This window comes from Polypterus senegalus, chromosome 1 (assembly GCF_016835505.1).
Source record: "Polypterus senegalus isolate Bchr_013 chromosome 1, ASM1683550v1, whole genome shotgun sequence".
NCBI lineage: Eukaryota > Metazoa > Chordata > Cladistia > Polypteriformes > Polypteridae > Polypterus > Polypterus senegalus.
Genome location: NC_053154.1, coordinates 198437793 through 198457523, shown reverse-complemented (window position 1 = coordinate 198457523; position 19731 = coordinate 198437793). Strand labels below are relative to the sequence as shown.

Below are 19731 nucleotides of genomic sequence, written 5' to 3'. Positions count from 1 at the left end.
GGAACTGTTTATTGTGGTTTTATTTGGTATTCTAACCCTCCTGCTCAATTTATTGCTTAATTTTCTAATTTTCCAACATAACGGTCACATCATGACCAGTCAATTTTAATGCTGTTATACAAGTCTCTCCAGTCCACTTTTGGCTCAATTCAGTACTTGGGCTGAGCTTCCACTGATGAGCCAGTGTGGTCTGTCTTGATACAGCAAAGAACAACATACTCTTGTCAATGTCATCCAACCAACAGCAAGCCAGCATTTATGACAGATAAATCTGAGCTACTATATGTAATGTGCTAAAGAAATGTCAAGTATTATTATGATGATGATGATCATGATGATAATCCAGGTATTTTATAAGCTAAAGCTAGATGTGCAATGGCTGATCCTTCTCCAGGGAACTAGTGTGGAACAGACATGGACATCATAGCCAACAATGACTTGATACTAGTGCTGGGCGGTATGACTGAAATTCTATATCACGGTATTTTTCAAAATTATACTGGTTTCACGGTATTCAACGGTATTTTTTTCCCCATGCATGAGTGGATGTTAGCCACATTTTCCACTGCAATTACTGCAGTAGACTGGCTAAGAATAACCTATTCCACTGTCATGAGAATTGTACATTATACAAAAAAACATTTTAATGTGCACACAAATATTAATACAGGTTTGCATGGCCCCATAAAGTGATAGTTTTCAAGGGGGTGGCACTAATGAACAGAAGGAATCACATTGCATGACAGCTGCAGTCAAAATATAGAACCTTTTTATTGAACAAATTTTACAAACAACTTAAGATAAAATTTTGACAACATATTTTCAACCATCCAAAGAGGCATTTAGATTTAGTAAAATATCCAGAGGTACTTGTCAAAAGTTGTATTGCACTGAACATGTCTTAGAAAAGGAATAAATAGTAAATATTTTTTGTAATTCAACTACACTTTCTGTTAATGTTAACAATCTCTTTCTACTGGCACGTTAAAGTGACTTTTTAAACAACTTTCCCATCATTAAACTGCATAAAATTTAAACTAATAAATAATAACAATAAAATAAATAATAGTGCAACTTCCAGTAATAATACTATTACTCCAAGACTTCAAGCCCAGGTGCATTACACAGTATTCACTAAATGAAAATAAAATTTAAAAAAACAAGTGCAACTTGGAGATGACACCTTTACCAACTGAACCATCTTTTAGGCAAATTGCATTAATATGGACCTTGCTTCAAGCCAAGCTATATACATAAATAATAAAACTGCAACTTGCATTTATAATCCTATTTGGGGTATAGCTCTACGGAATTGTATTAGGGCCAAGGTGAAGAAAAAAAAAATATGGACACAGGGAAAAAAAAAAACCAAAACTATATGTCGAGATTAAAGTCAACATGTTGACTTTATTCTCGAGATTTCCACTTTAATCTCGACGCTTACGTCAAGATTAAAGTCGACATTTCCACTTTATTCTCATAGTTTATAATTAAAGTAGAATGTCGTAAACTAAACTTCATCCTAAAATCAATGTTTAATTTACTAGATTTTCTCAAACCCTGTCATAAATTAATGTAGCACATTAAATGCTTTGTGTTTAGCGTTCCCTGACCCAGTTGTTAATCACTACGCGCTTCTTAAACTGACTTCCTTTACACTAAGAGGAGGCGCAGACAGCGATCACTGCACATAATACATTCACTTCATGATATTCCTGCTCTCTGAAAATTTAGAATGCTAAGATATAAACTTGACATACTTTTCAGGATGAAATGCATTAAAACAGGTATTAAACATGCACGATAGTGTGGCAGTAGTGCTGGTACAAGCAATACATACACTAGTAGGGTCAATATAGCATAACAAAACCCCACAACCTTCATGGCTTTGAAAGGAAACTAAAGCACGCCAAGTAAACCCACCAGAAAAACATGCAAATTCCAGGCATGGAACACCCAAGACCCCCTTGCTGTGAGGCAGCAGTGCAACCTCCACGCCACCCTGCTCCAACATGATTAATACATACTTTAATGCATTTCACCATGAAAATTATATCAAGTATTTGTCTTAGCATTCTAAATATTCAGGGAGCAGGAATATCATGAAATTAATGAATTCTGTGTGCTGCCTGCACCTCCTCTTAGTGCAAGAGGAAGTCAGTTTAAGAAGGATGTAGCTATAAACATGGCTCAGGGAACACTTAACACAAAGCATTTAATGTGCTACATAACTTATGACGGGGTTTGAGAAAATCTAGTAAATTAAATATTCATTTTAAGATGAAGTTTAGTTTCCGATGTTCTACTTTAATGACAAATTACAAGAATAAAGTCAACATGTCAACTTTATTCTCGTCATAAGCATCAAGATTAAAGTGGAAATGTCGAGAATAAAGTCAACATGTCATCACACTATTACACAGTACACAGGTACATTACAGAGTATTGGAAACAAAATATAACAAGTACAACTTGGCTTGCAGTAATAACAAGTACTATAGAAGCAGTATTCACAGATTTGAACATAATGGTCCACATCCAACCTTTTAAAACCAAAGTATCGCCAGGCAACGGACGAGACTTTTTTTTTTAGGCAAAAGTTCTTCTGTGTCATAATGTTCAAGTTTATCATCTGCTACAGCTTCAGTTTCGGAATGTTCTCTGTCCATTTTCACTGCGCAATAACTCCACTACCGTATGTACTCCGTTGCATATGTATTTAGTGGTGTAGCAGTGAAAAAGGTCCCCCCTTAAACAGTTTCCCACTGCGCCACGTTGCGAACGTTGTTTAGGCAATTTTAACTGGTGTTGCGGTATAAGAAAAATTCATATCATAACAAAAATAAAAAATGGTTTTCAGTATGAACCAGTATACCGCCCAGCACTACTTGATATCCGTTAATTGACACTAATATAGACAAAGATGTACCACTGTGAATATTAAAGTGGATGGACATTTCCTTCCACCAGAGGTGGATTCTTATATGATGAAATACTAGCAACTTGCTCGAAAAAAACAGGTAAATACAGCAAACTTGGCTTATTACAAAAGTGACTCAACCATGAAACCAAAAGCATTTAAGCATCCCTTTATACGAAAGACAAATCTTGATACCAAAGCAAGTCTGTCTAAACTGCCGTCCCCTTAACGAAAGATAGTCAGTTTTGTGCTACCATTAGTAATGCATTCATATTGAAACCTACACTGTGTGCACAATTATTAGGAAAGTGAGTATTTTGACCTTATCATTTTTATTGAAGTATTCCGACTCTAAGCTGTACAAAATTGAATAGTTATTGGATTTAAGCATATTAGGTGATGTGTATTTGTGAAATGAGGGAGGGTATGGCCTAAGGTGATCAACACCCTATATCCAGGTGTGCATAATTACTAGGCAGCTTGTTTTCCTCAGACAAAAATCGGTCAAAAAAGAGATTTAACCGACACTAAAAAGTGAAAAATTGTAAAAAGTCTTTCAGGGGTATGCAGTACTCAGATTGCTCAGATATTGGGGCGTGATCACAGAACCACCAAACGTTTGTTGCAAATAGTCAACAGGGCCACAAGAAATGTGTTGGGGAAAAAAAAGACGCAAATTAACTGCCAAAGATTTGAAAATAATCAAATGTGAAGTAACCAGGAACCCATTATCCTCCATTGCTGTTATATTCCAGAACTGCAACCTATATGGAGTGCCCAGAAGTACAAGGTATTCAGTGCTCTGAGACATGGCCAAGGTAAGGAAGGCTGAAACCCAACCACCACTGAACAAGACACATAAGTTGAAATGTCAAGACTGGGCCAAGAAATATCTGAAGAAAGATTTTTCAAAGTTTTTATGGACTGATGAGATGGAAATGACTCTTGATGGAGCAGATGGATGGGCCCATGGATGGATCAGTAACGGACACAGAGCTCCACTTCAGACTCAGACTCCAGTAAGATGAAGGTGGGGTACTGGTATGGTCTGGTATTATTAAAGATGAGCTAGTTGGAATTTTTCAGGTTTAAGATGGACTCAAAATCAACTCCCAAACCTACTGCCAGTTTTTATAAGACAAAGACACTTTACTCAAGCAGTGGTAAGAGAAAACGTCTGCATCTTTCTAGAAGACAATGTTTTTATGCAGGACAATGCTCCATCACATGCATTGAAGTACTCCACTTCGTGGCTAGCCAGTAAAGGCCTTAAAGATAAAAGAAAAATTACATGGCCCCCTTCCTCACCTGACCTAAAGCCCTTCTTAAACGGCAGATTTATGGGGAAGGAAAAGAGAGCACCTCTCTGAACAGTGTCTGGGAGAGGCTGTGGTTGCTGCACAAAAAGTTGTCAACAGATCAAGAAACTGACAGACTCCATGAATGGAAGGCTTATGACTGTTATTGAAAAGAATGATGGCTATATTGGTCACTTATTTTTTTTTTGAAATGTCAGAAATGTTTATTTGTAAATTTCGAGTTGTTAATTATTCTCACTTTAACACATGAAAACAAACAAGATGAGAAATTTTTCATTTAGTTGCATAGTAATTCTGCACACTAACAGTTGCCTAATAATTGTGCACACAATGTATCCCCCTGAGAATGTTCACACTCACATTTCCTTTGTAAAACATTCAAGTTACAGGTTTATTGACATTTTGGATTGACTAATAGCACTGCATTTGTTCCATATTAAAATGAATCCTCAAAAATACAACTTGCCTAATAATAGTGCACACAGTGTAGAAGGAGAGAGCCGACACCATTTTGACATTCTGAGGTACACGATCACAGTTCTTCATTTAACATAGGTACCTATTAAGTTTAGAATGAACAACCACACTAAACCTAAGAGATTCAAAATAAAGATAATGCATATATATCGTTGTGTTTTTTAACCGATGTTTCAACTCAGGCTGTGTAAAAATAAGTTAAGTACAGGGTAAGCCAAAATTAAGTACCACATTTCTCAAGGTCATTACGCGAGGTAGAGGCAACTGAATGGGTTGGGGTGAGGGTGCTTTGATAGGTGATCCCTTGCAGTTTTCAGTTGGCAACATGCCTTGGTCCGGTGCGCACCGTGCCTTCGCTGTTGAAGCGTTCTTCAAAAACAATAAATACATCATCACTACTCAACGCGCCTTCCAAATGATCTTCAACCTAATGGTGACATCCCAAATTGCAAACAATTCTTCATTGGGTATCTAAATTTAGACAGATACAACATTGAACAGAAAATCTCCAGGCTGTCCTTGGACTATACGAACACCTGAAAACATTCAAGCTGTAAGGACATCAATTTTTGCAGTCTCCTAGACCTTCAGCACACAAACATGCTCCTGCCTTGGGCATTTCCAGCATGTCTTTGAGGAGGATTTTCCATAAGGACCTTAATTTCCATCCATACAAAATGATGGTAGTGCAGGAACTCATTGAAAGAGGCTGGAAGAGCTGTAGAGAGTTTTGCGCGAACATTCTGCAAACCATTCATTGAGATGCCATCGTCATGTGCAGCGACAAGACATATTTACATTTGAATGGTTGTGTAAATAAGCAAAAGATTCGCTATTGGGCTGAAACCAACCCTTGTGAACTTTATCAGAGACCACTGCACAGTGAGCATGCTTCAGTCTGGTTTGCCATTGCAGAATTTGGCATTGTAGACCCTTACTTTTTTGAGGGGTGGGGCAACAGTCACCATCACCTCATAACGTTACTTTGAAATGCTATAGAACATTTTGCGGCCCCAACAGGAAGAAATGGATGTGGTGGATGGTAGATGGATGTGGTAGATCCTGGTTTCAACAGGATGGAGTAACAGCTCATACAGCGCGGAGATCCATCCAAGTTTTGCAGGAGATGTTTCCAGGGAAGCTGATCTCCCTGCATGGCAATGTCAGATGGTCTTCAAGTTTGCCACGAAATCGCTTCTCTTCCCCATGAAATGGTTGAACGAGTCATGCAAACATTCATAAATCGTCTTGAAGAATGTATCGCTAATGATGGCCACCACCTTGAAGACATAATTTTTACATCACAGTGAAATTAATCTATTTTGTATACCCTTTCTTGTGTTGTTTTGTTGTTTTACCTTGTACCATTTTTGTAAAATAAATGTTTGAAATGTGGTACTTCTTTTTGGCTCATCCTGCATATGTTACCCCTGAGCAAAACCATCTTAGTGGATAGAAAACATTATAAAATGTTTTTGAAAATCTTTAAAGTGATTTCTGGCTTCCCTTACATATAAAGCAGTGATATCCTTGGACCTTGTGTGTGGTGCTGGTAGACACTCTTTTCACTTTGTATGATATTGCAAAGCGTTCACTGCACATACTGAATGAATGGCCGAGTACGAAGTAGAAGGAGAGGGAGAAACAAAACAGACTTCTAACTTACAGTCCTGTGAATACCTTATGGGGGGGCTTGTAAGTGAATAAAGGTTTTGATTCCTATTTTGTCACCGAACATAACAGAACATTTCATACAGATATCACATAGATGTTAAAGGAGAATTCTGATTGTTTTAATTGTTTGACCAAACGTTAAGAGAAAAAGAGTTCGTAAAATTTTGCATTCTTCATACTTTTCCATTCTTAAATTCAGGACAGGGGGAAAAGCCACTGCTCATTTAGTATTGTATGTTAATGTTAATCATGAAGTGTTATTTACACAGAGTCTGTTGTTTTGCTTGTATTTTTCTGTCTCTTTCAAACTAAACATTGTCTTAAAGCAGAAAATAAAATGTGGGTCAGTAATCACAATAACCAAAATATTTTAATACCATTAAAAGTTTAAAACTTACTGATCTCCTCGATGACCACAGTGTTATCCATTGCTACATGCACAGCCAGTTGGCTCCACGAGTCAAATGTAGAAAGCTTTCTGTCAAAAGTTCAGAGAAAGCTAAAATTATGCATTGAACCAAAAGTTTAGTTATATTAATTGCTTGTTCTTTACATGCTAAACCTATTGTTTTGCATCTAATCAATAAAGCTATAAATTACAACATCCCTATATACCAGACTTTTCTGCTTAAGACTCCTAAATCTGAAATCCTCAAAGAAGTTCCCTGCCACTTCCCAAGGATCTCTTCTATGCCATTTTCAGCACAGTGTCTAGGTAACCTTTGTAGTGAAGATTAATCATATTCAGTGTGTCACTGTAGTCGGTGTATTTAATAGAAGTTCTGGATTTACATAAATAGCCTGCTTTTGAATTACTATTCTTTCATATACAATATACAGTATATATTTTATTATTTCTGATTATTAGTATAACTGCTACTACTATACAGTACTTGTTTTTCTTTCTTTTGGTATGCATTGCCTCCCTTTGTTTTCATTCTTATGCTGTGTAATTCTGTGAGGAAGCATTTTTTTGGGTGATGGCAGGAAACAAGATGAGAAAAGTTGAACAGAAACTTATAGAAAAAGGTGTCAAAACTCCTCGTTAGATATGGATTGGTGTATTTTACCAAAACGATACTATCCTAAAGTTACAAAAAAGTGTTACCACACCCTGGTATGTGAGACCCCACCACCAATGGACCACTGACATGCTGAAGCACCACAGTTGCTGATCTGTTTAACCCTGACGCTTTGGAATTACTGCTCACCATAACGTTACCCTCCAAACTTCTGCACACTAATAAAGAATATGGAGAAGATAACTGAAGCAGAAAGGGCACCTCAGCTAACTACAGCGTTCACCTTGGCTCTTCTGACAGCGCCTGCACTGGATTTGTACAGCATGAGATTCTTTAATACAAACCGTGTATAAACTTATTATTCATGTCATGCTTGATTTGTGTTGTTGTGCTTATTTTTGTCACCATTGTGGCTTTGAATTGGCACTGTAAGTGAAATGAATTGACCTTTCAAAAGGTACAATTCCTAGCACTGAACTTGGTCCATCCATAAAGTCAGTGTTCTCTGTTGGACACATCAGGTAAGCCTTTAAAGCTTCATCAACACTTTCTTTCTGCCATTTTAGGTTTGCTATTACAAAATCCAGAGTTTCTTCTCCCTAAACTCTATAAATTCTCTTTTTACAATCTAGCTTTTTTAGAACTTTCTGCATTCTGGATTTATGGGTCATGTGGTTCCAATATTGACAAGTCAACTCCTGCCACATGTCTAGGAAGGGACTGGATCGCTGTAATACAAGAACGCTTGATCTCTCTGATTTCTATTGTTCAGTCTCCACTGGACACTTTTAAACAGTTACACCCACTGAGAAAAATCTTGGCTGGTTATTACATTGGGTGGAGTTCCTTTTATAATATTTTTGCTATTAATTTCTGATAAAGTAACTCTCATATGTTTCAGTAAAAATGTAATTATGAATTTGGTTTGATTATGTACAGTTATTCAATAAAATGTGAACCGTTCCTCAATAGACATTTTAGATTAGGCTTTAATTAAAGCAGATATGACTTGGAGAGAAATAATAAATTACAGGAGCTGCTTCTCATGTGTCATAAAACAAAAAAATGCAGGAATAAGAACCATTATGAACCAGTAAAGTTTTGAAAACATAAGAGCATGAAAAATCTGACAAAGATATGTGAAAGTGTATGTGGATAAAAAACTTGGCTTTTAAGATGTTACATTATACCTTTCCTTCAGTAGACATTCACAAATGAATTCTATTATCTATCTCTATTCAGCTAATATCTATCTATCTGTTAAGGTGTTGGACCTATTTTATAAAATCCAGAAAAATTTAATGGACAGAAATAAGTGGTCTCCTCTCAAATCCATAACTTTCTCAAAGATAAAAATCTATTGTAATTTTTTTTTATTTTTATTGAGCAATTCCTCCAAGAAATGTTTTATTAGACACTTACTTGAGTACTTGAGCAACTGTATTTGGCCCATACCACTGCCCAATGGACTTTCCCTCACCAACTCCCATTTGAGCTAAATAAAAGAAAATGCAAATAGAAATGAATTCATGAAGACATCTCTGCCACATGGCTGCAATATGAAAAGAGATGAGAAAACGTCTTTATATGTGTGTAAAGGAAAAAAAATGAACTGTGCATAATAAAACAAACTAAATTATAAACATCACTAATGGTATCTGAATTACACATATACAAATATAACTGTTCACTTACTGCCAACACTAACTGATTTAGTGCTTTGCATCAAGCAAACAATGGTTTTAGTACTTGTTTCTAAGATAAAATAATTTCTGAATAAGTCTCAAAGTAACATTAGCATATTTAGGTTTACTATATTGGTACAGGCAAAACAAAATTCAAGAAAAAGTGCTTCCAAGTTCCCATTCATATATTTTAAACATGTAGTGTTAAAAAGTTTGAAACCTCTTAGAAATGTTCTTGTTTTTAATAGAAATTGATACTTTTTTATCAAGGAGTTATTAAATGAATTTCAAAAGTACAATCAATACATTAGCAGTGTTGCTAATGGATATTACTACTTAAAAGTACTGTTTTATCACTTATTATTAACACATGACTGCAAAGCCCCCTTTTCAGCAACCATTGTTTCAGTGTTCTAATGATAAACCCTTTTAGCTCAGCCTTAAGTATGTTTAAACGCTAACTGGAAATTTGAGAAACTTTTGTTATTACATTAGCACAAACTTAAACCTGTCATTCTTTTTACTTGGGTTCCTAGGATACTGGCATTCCAAAAGTTCAATTCTTGGTTAAAAATGTCTAAAATAAAAAACCTTCCTCAAGAAACATTTCAGTCTATTTTTTTTACAGAATAATGGTTATTTTAATATGAAAGATTACCATGAAACTGAATATTTCATACAAAACTGTCTATTACTGTGTTAAAGAGAAGTAGGCAAACTGGATCTAACCAGGCCAGAAAAAAAACCCAGAAGCATACAAAAAAATAAATACTGTACATCAAAGTCTGTTATTTGAGAAACAAATGCCTTACAGGCCCTTAGCTGACAATTTCCTTAAATACTCATCTAACATCAATTACCAAAGCACCATTTAATTAAATTTTGGGGTCTCAAAAGCATATGAGCAGTGCAGCGCCACTGCAGGTAATGCTACTGCCTCAAGGACCCAGTATCCTACAATGGCTTTTCCTCCCATGTCCTAAAAACATGCAGGTTAGCTTTACTGGCAATGCTGAATCAACTACGTGTGAGTATGTGTGTGTAAATTAGTGGGTCCTGCAATGGACTGGCACCCTATGCAATGCTGCCTGGAATAGCTCTAGCACCCCACAACCCTGTATTGGATTAAGCATGTTTAAAAATGTTTGGTTACTTTGAAACTATTCCATAAGCATATTTAATAATATATTAAATTAATTCAGAATTTACCCCAAGTTAAATTTTCTTCTCAATCAAGAGATCCACCTAAATATTATTGAATGTGTCTAGACTATATGAACGTTATAGACAAAGCTGAGAATCGAGCTCCTAGACCTGGGACATAATGCTACTCTCTGCAACTGGATTTTGGAGTTCCTAACTGACAGAAGTCTACCCCTTGTACAAATGTGTGGCCAGACAAAATTCCAGCTCCATCACTGACTTTGCTCACAATTCCACTATTATCAATACCAAAGAAGAGAAGGTTTGAATTAAAGATTTTTTTCCTTCTTTACAGTGCCAGGACAACATTCAGTCCCTCTGTATCACAGAAACCACCGTCCTGGTCATAGACTTCAAGAAGTAGTCAGAGGGGATGCTGTGGAGAAGGTATGAATTTTAAGATTTATTACATTCGCCGTTGTTGACAATCTGAAGTTTGCACTACACATCTTGGTTATAGTACAGAACATTTACCAGTTCATTTTCTTCCATAAACCGCCAAGAAAGGCCTACAAATCCTCATATATGTTCACCAACAAATGTATACAATGGGGTCTGCACTCAATGGTATGGCACCTAATGAGCTCAGAATTAAAGAGACCACAAAGGGAGTGAGATCAGCTCAGAATATTATTTGTACACGGCTAATTTCTATTCAGGACATATGAAATAAATAGGATTATTAAAGACCTTGGTTATCTTGTACAGTCACTGTTCTCCAGTCTTAGAACCATTACCATTAGAATTTACATCACTAGATTATGGGACAATTTTTATCCAATGATCATACAATGAGTATATGTAGTATTACACAATCATATTTGAAAATCTGTGTTTGCTTAAAGGTGGTCACTATTTTAGATAAAAAAAAGATAGTACATGAAGCTTAACATATAGAATGAATATCCTAAATAAAGAAGTCCCAGAAACAAAAGGGGATTTGAACTTAGATTTTTAGACTTCAATAAATCAGGAGATATTCTTTGGTATTGGAAGTAAGTGAATCCTTCAGAGTCGATAATTTGTGGCACCTTCTTTAGCATCCATAACTTAATACAGTCGACTACTATATGAATGTCATACATGAACTGTCTCTTGAGGTACTGACACCGCATTTCAATAAGTTTTTGGTCAGGGCATTGGCTTCTTCTTCTTCTTCTTCCTAAGCTATTCTTTAATGAATGTATTCCAATGTTTAGGATCACTACATTGTTGATTAACTATGTCCATTATATATGGAGCCTGAATTTTATTAAATGGTGTTATAACCTTGTCTAGACTGATAAGCAACCACTACTCTTCTCCTCAGTTCCACTTGTTTCTTTAGTTCAAGTCATGATGCTAGACTTTTTAAAATAATTTTATTTAAAAACAAGTAACAATCCCTACAATCAAATCAAACTTAACAAAACCAGATTTCAACCCTTATCCAAAAGAAAGAGACTAGAGCCAGCCAACAAAGGAATTCTTTGAATCAACAAAGAAGGAAGAGTGTCCTTTTTCTCGATATAGAAGCTTATTCTAAAAAGTTATTAGATCCTTCCATATTTTAAAGTTTCAACATATTCTCCGAGTGAGAATTTGAATTTTTCCAATTTCAAGTAGTATAGGGCATCAGTTACCCACCCATTTAAAAGTGGTTAGTTGGGATTCTTCCAGTTGAGCAAGATAAGTCTTGCTAGGAGTGAGGTAAAGGCAATTACAATTTGCTTTTCTTTCTCCACTTTAAGCCCATCTGGGAGTGCACCAAACACAACAGTTAATGGGTTAGGTGTGACTGTGACACCAATTCACAGATTGAATCTTGCTCTGAAAACAATTTAAATCGAGATAAATGAGCTTGATAGAAGATTTTAAGTTGAATATTTCAGTGCTTTGCGAATATGGAGCTAGAATGTATTCTCTACATGGCAGCCTTCCACTCCTTTTCTGAAATGTTAAGTGAAAGATCCTTCTTACCCCATTGTGCCCTGGGATCTTTGAAAGGAAGGGACTTTATAATGGTTTTATAAATTGTGGAGATGCTATCTGAGTTTTCAAGACAGATCAATATTTCTTCTGTAATAGAAATAGGAGGAGGTTGAGGAAAATCGGGCAGGTTCCATTTGGCAAAGTTTCTAGGTTGAAAGTAGAAAAATTGTGTTGATGAGCAGTTAAATTTGAAGCATAATTGCTCATAGGATGCAAAAACATTATCAATGTACAAGTCGCTGAATGTTTTAATCCTAGGCATCTTCCAACCATTAAATGCTGTGTATGTTTGAGAGGGTGGAAAAGAGTGGTTGTCATGTAGAAGTGCAACAGATAAGAGCTTCTCTGTCTGTTACATATTCTGAGTGAATGAAGGGCACTTGGATTATAAGTGCATTGATGATGGTTTGTATTTACTGGAACATAGAGCAGGGAATATAAAAAAAGTACTGGAACATTTTAATTCTATTGTAGAACAGGCTTGTATATTGTCATCAATTTGTGTCAATGTCCAGGGGCCTCATGTATAAATGGTGAGCATGCACAGAAATGTTGCATATGCCCTTTTCCATGCTCACATCACGATGTATAAAAACTAAACTTGGCGTAAAGCCATGCAAATTCTCACGGCAGTTCAATCAATGACATATGCAAGTTTTCTGCTCGGTTTTGCAAACTGGCAGCGCACAGCGTCAAAGCAGTGCTACTGTTCTTCCTTTTTTAGATTCACATCCCCGACGCGGCTTTATCAAATACACTGAAATTAACCGCATATTGTTTATAAATTTAAGGCATCTGATTTAACCTTCCTGTAACAATATAATCTTCTACAGGATGGCCAAGCAAATCCAAATATCATAACTGCTTTAGCGTTGTTACTCTCAGTGCACCAATCCGAGTATTTTTACCTGCTGTATATGGGTGTGGAATCACAGCTGTACAGCATCTGATCGAAAAGCTCTACTGTGGGTTGTGTTGAGAGTGCAGAATATAATCTGTATACAGCTTCTACCACATTCTGCCTCAGATATGTGCACAGTCTATTTGAAATTCTCCCATTCAGCAAACGCTTCAGAGCCTTTCCTGTAGGGACCTCACAGTTCAGAAACAGTTTCCCCAAGAGCTATTGACTCTCATTGTACCATACAATAACAATAAAGGAATTCAACCAAACTTAATAGAAGAGGGTATTTACAGATAATGATGACTTTTTTCTAAGTCGATTTAGATTTCTAAGAGCCATCATCTTGGAGCTCTTGATATCATTTTTAAGCTGAAATTCATTAAAGTATGTATACTGTTAATAATTAAATATGTGGGGGCATGGTGGTGCAGCATTAGTGATGAGCAGGTGTCCCATGCTGTGTGCTTGCTGGGACTGGAGCGACTCTGGACAGACAGATAGATGGAATTATTAAACATGTACAATGAACATATTTCAATGTTCCTTAAAAATTTGGAAGAATCAGCGTTCTAAGCTTACATATGGTTTGACATTTATTATTGTGTGCAGATTGGTTATGTAGAGAAAGAAAAGGAAGGACAGGAACTGGGGTTTGGTACATTCGAAAGAGACAGTACTGTTGCAATAAATCATTTCACAGAGGGTCACGCATGTGCCAGCAAGGATCTTGTGGGAGACAGGAACAATCTCTGGATAGGGTGCCAGCTCATTGCTAGCACTGCGCCACTGTGACCCACATTTAATACATGCTTTAATTAATTTCATCATGAAAATTATATCAAGTATACATCTTAGTCTTTTAGATTGTTCAGAGAGCTGTAATATTATGAATGTAATGTATTCTGTGTTCTGTCAGCATAAGAGGAAAGCCTTTTAAGAAGCACGTAGTGATTCACACACATAGAGCACATGGAAGAAAAAAATAGAATATGAAGCACTTAACGTGCTACTTTAGTTATGATGGGATCTGAGAAACCAGTAAATTAAGCATTGATTTCAAGATTAAGTTTATGATGTTCTACTTTAATGAAAAAATAAACTACGAGATTAAAGTGGATATTTCAACCTTTTTTTCACTGTGTCCCTACTTTTTTTTTCTTAATACGCTTCTGTATGACACTCAGACAGTGGGCTAAGACTCACCTTTCATGGTGACTTTGATATCTGACCACTTCTTTTTTATTTTGGGCACTGTGCGACTTTCTTATCTTGACCTTTTGAGTTTCTCCACCACTCTGTGTCACTCAATCAACTTCTTTTTATCGTTTAAACCACTGCTTAAGCCAACAAATACTTTTTCTTTGCGTCCACTTTGCATTCACCGAAATTCTTTTTTTCACATGCTTTTGCCATTGTCTTTTAACCAAACACTGAACATAAAGTGATATTTATATTTATTTGCATATTAAATATGCAAAATTACGGAGGGAGTCATGGTTGGATGGCAGGCACGTGCATGCGCATTACTTTTTATGCTGACTGGGATTTATGCAGCTGAAGTGCGTGGAAGTTGACTTACATACAGTTTTGTGCATCTGAATTTTTTTATGCGTACGCACATTTCCACTTTTTCCCGTACACCATGTTTTAGTGTGAATTCTACGTATGGCGTTATGCATGAGGCCCCAGGTCTTTATAGCCTGTAAATTTGCCTCCCAGTAATAAAACTGAAAGTTAGGTAGAGTAGTGCCCCCTTCTGCTTTAAGTCATTGTACAGTTGTCCTTTAGATGCATGGATATATTCCAAATAAATTAGGTTATGATTGAATCTAATTTCTTAAAAAATGATTTCTTAATGTATATGTGGATGGTTTGAAACAGAAAAAAAAGCTTCATCTTAATGGTGTTAATTCTCCCAGCTAATGTGTGATGGAGGGTGGACCATCTATTCACATCTTGTTTAATTTTTTTCATGCAGACAACAAAATTTTGTTGCAAAAGAGCTTTATATTTACCCCTAGTTATTTACACTGACCTGCTAAGCTAAATGGGGAGGTGTCCAGTCTAATATTTTGTGCTAGAGAGTTCACTGGAAAAAGAACACTTTTATTCAAATTAATTTTGAGTCCAAGGCTCTTTTGAAAATCTGCTAATGCTTTTAAGGACTGCTGGCACGGACTTTTGTGGGTCTGATATATACAGCACCATATCACCTGTATACAGTGATATTTTCTGTTCAGGTCCTTCTCTTAAAATCTCCTTTATCTCTGATGTACAGTATTTCAACAGTAATTATCCAATGGCTCAATGGTGATTGCAAAGAGCAATGGTGATAGGGGACATCCTTGTTGAGCACCACATTCTAGTTTGAAGTAGTCTGAAATATTGTTGTTGATGCTAGTCTAGTAGGAGTAACTGACCCATTATCTTGCAATTACTTATGTTTGCTCCTCCCAAATGCATAATTTGAGGTCTTCTGTTTCATTTGTTAAGTTAGTTCTAGTTAACCCTCGGTCAACCTGATCCAACTTAGCCTTGATGTATGGTGTATGTTGCACCTGCTGTGTATTGTGTGTGTATAATTTTGCAGCATCAACATTTTCTTTCAAAGAACTCACATTAGTATACACTAATATATAAAGTATATACATTTTCTGGTAAAAAAATACACAAATGCAATGGATTTAAAACTTTTCAAGCAAGAGCATATATGCTGTGTGTTGTTGTGAACTTCCGATACTGTATTAATTCTTTGTGTGATGTTTATATTATGCTACTGTCAGCAGAAATTCACTGCAATAATGTAGATATAACAATAACCCTTGAATGCACTGTTATAAACAATGGAACTTGGTGCAGATTTTTAAATATATTGTCTAATATGCCTAATAGTGCATTTTCAATATCACTTGCCAATTTGACTGGGATACTGGGTTTAAGTCTGATTCCATCTGGGCCACTTTTAATTGTATAATGGCATAAATGGTTATTTTAGTATCTTATTCTGTTAATTAATAGCCAACATCATGTTCTAAAGTAAAGTTATCCAGATCACTTACACAAAAATAAATAATTTTCAAAGGTCATATTGCTCTTTTAATTAATATGTTACCCATGGTTCATAACTTTAGTAAACGAATGTTCTTTTTTGAAATGACTACATCTTCATAAAAATGCATCTCTGTAGATGCTGCTGCTGAAATATTCTGTATTCTATCAGTGACAATAACTATCACATTTTCAGCTTTTGTCTGTTTTCATTACGGCTAAAAGGGCTCATGAATAAGCTATATCATATTTTGATTGGAGCTGCTAAGATATGTTATTTACTGTGAGAGATAAGTATGATTGATACCACTGTGGCACCAATCAAAACAGACATTATTAAATCATACGTTTTCAAACAATAGGGAGGATTCAGAAAAGTTAAGGCTATGATTTAGTTCCTAACAGTGAACCTAATTTCATTTTTCAAACATACATCTTTAAAAAACAAAATGATCATTTAAATAAGGAACATTTCTCAATTATGCAAAACAGATGGTTAAACAATGACAACCTTGTTCCAGTACCCAAACATCTCCTCTAATAACAAGCAGTTCTCACAGATATTAATACAGATACCTTTATTCTTAAACCACCATACAATGTCTGTGTATCTTTTTAGAAAAGTGCATTTCCAAACCTAATTGGGAACTTGTTTCCTTTTTAAATAGAAGACCTCTCAGCAAATGACCCTCCTATTGCTATTCCATCTTCTCTCAATCTGATTATCAGTAATATTCTTGCTGAGCCGAATTTATATTTTGCCTAATACTATATAAAGGATGCAAGTATTTCATGGTGGGCCTTTATGGATGCACATTGTGGCAAGTTCTTACATATGGAGTATAAATTAATATTTTTATACAGTATATAAAATGACTCATTTTATGTTTTTCTTCTCTATTAAACCTTGATGTCAATCCACATATTGCCACATCTTTAACTTATTATTTGGGTGGCTCTCTGCATTTGAATTTTATTGTTTTTCAAACATTTAAATGCGTTTACCTTGCTCGAGCAGACTTCTAAGAAGCATTTATCTAACGCAAGTATTTATATAAACTTATGATTACTGATTTCCTTCTGAAGACATAATGTACTACTTAAAATTATTAAAAAATAAAACTACAAATTCACTTCATTTATAATTACAAAATGTATTGTCATTACTCAAAATATTACCAATTTTTTACACTGATATTACCAATGTTGAGTAATAATCTGTTACACTGATAATCATTTTCCAATAAAAAAATATATATATATATCTTTAGGCTGCAAGCAACTATCTTTTCAAAACAGTCACTACGAGTATATTTATTTATTTTTCAATGTAATTTAAAAATTATTGAGGAATTTCAAAAACATAGTACTTGCTAAAAAGTATTATGTGAACATGTAGCATACATCAAATTGCAGAGATGTCCTTAATTTGTTTTTCTAGATTTTGGCACTTGATTAAATGAAGATATGCATTGTGGCTCCAATGTCAACCATCAATGGTAATATGCTACAAAGGGTCTGGAATGAGTTACACTACAGGATTGATGTGTGCCATGCGACATGAGAAGTGCATATTGGGCATTTGAAAGATTAAGAAAAAACTGTAAGAGATCCTTTACAAATTGATTTAGGCTACATGTTCATATGATATTTAATTATTGATTAATACATATTTTAAAATATTCAATTCTTTTTCAGAAAATAAAACAACAATCAATTTTAAATATAATTGAACATGTATACATTGCCTTTTTAATATAATCCATAACACATAGTGTAACAGCATTTATGAGGTTTGGCATTATTATGCACAGATTAAGAATAAAGACTATCATATCATCAGAAATCATTTAATTAAAAGGAAATGCATTAACAAAGATACCACAAAATCTCAGTACAATTTTGGAAAACTTTAACTAGATTTTCATGGATCAACATATTGTTTTATTTGCTTTTAAATAATAAAACACATCTGCTTGGTTTACATTAGGAAACTATTATTCCCAGTGCCTGTGCACAAAGTCTTACTTTTACAAAACCTCTTCCATAGAATTAAAGCATGTACATTTTTTTTTTTTGCAGAGATACCAAAAGAGGTACCAGCAACTGAGAAAGAGGATAATAAACCTATTGAATAAGAGTTAGCATTGACTCTGTTTTATAAGGTGTATTAGTGATTTATACTCTCAAAAGATGCTCGGGTAATTTAATGTTTACCTTCTGCTAATTATAATAGAAGAGCTCATCAAGATTACAGTATCTTTAAAGTCATTTTCCTTTAGCTTTTAAAATTATACTAGTGTTAGTATTGGACTATGAATTCAGTATGATTTAATTTTTCTGTGGTATATCCTATTGTCTTTCATATTTTTGAAGAATTCCACTCTAGTTATTGTCATCAATACAGCAATAAAACAGCTTCCCCAAAATAGCCGATGATATTTACAGTACATTAAGACATATATGATTAAGCACTAGCGCCTTAGTGCAGCTTTTGAGGTGACTGATTATGGGTTGTTAAATGACTATTTTAAAGAGTGAAAATCTCAGGGCCTCTACTTTACCATGCCATGTCATTAACAATGTATACCTCCTGGGAATGGACTAGATTGTTTAAAATGATACATCTATTGATGACTATACTATACATAATCTGTAATTGCTGCTATCTCTAAAGTCACCACCACAAGCTGACAACATTGAAAGCTAAAAGGGGAGCAATTATTTTAGTGCCACATTTATGTGTCTGTTCAATTAAAAAACATTTCTTATTGAGAATACAAATAAAAATGGTAGTGAAATATTTGCTCCCCTTTGGCATTTAATGCTGTTTGCACCATTTTCTGCACTGCTCATTGCTAATTATCATCCATCCATAATCCAACCCGCTATATCCTAACTACAGGGTCACAGGGGTCTGCTGGAGCCAATCCCAACCAGCACAGGGCGCAAGGCAGGAAACGAACCCCAGGTAGGGCACCAGCCCACCGCATGCTAATTATAAGTTTAGATATATTAACAGAGCAGACTCTATAGGAAAAGTTAAATTGAAAAAAATGAAAAAATAAGTAAGAATAGTTATATTTATGAATTCCTTAGAAATATTTATTGCTCTGATAACTAAACAAGAAAATCAATTACAATTCAGAATGATACACATATTGTGAAAATGGTTGGAACCTGCAGCCCTGAAGACTGAACTTGAAAACCACTGCACAAAGCAATAAGAAAACCCAACACACATATAAGGGTCTTTGGACCTCCCTTGCTTGCATATGATGTCCATGGTCCTACTGAAAGAAAGGGTAGTGTGAGCTCTTGACAGTGTGATTTTTTTATACATTTATATTTTAAGCATACTTTTAAAAGCACTAGAGAAACATATACAGCACCCAATGTTTTCAATAGAGAAGAGAGAAATCTTACATTCTTTTTCTAGTGGAATCTACATAGTAATTTCTAAAACTCTACTGTTATTCCATGTACCTAAATTTTGCTTCAACATTTT

General features: G+C 35.1%; 1 protein-coding gene across 1 annotated transcript in view; it reads right to left on the bottom strand.

Moving 5' to 3' along the window:
* The window catches only part of atg4b (autophagy related 4B, cysteine peptidase), a 71518-nt gene that overhangs the window by 20747 nt on the left and 31040 nt on the right, over window positions 1-19731 (bottom strand). Inside the window, exons 6-7 of the mRNA XM_039766622.1 lie at window positions 8835-8907; window positions 6789-6868 (exon numbers count right to left, since the gene is read on the bottom strand). Coding sequence (XP_039622556.1) covers window positions 6789-6868; window positions 8835-8907 — 153 coding nt within the window. The remainder of the gene's footprint in view (window positions 1-6788; window positions 6869-8834; window positions 8908-19731) is intronic.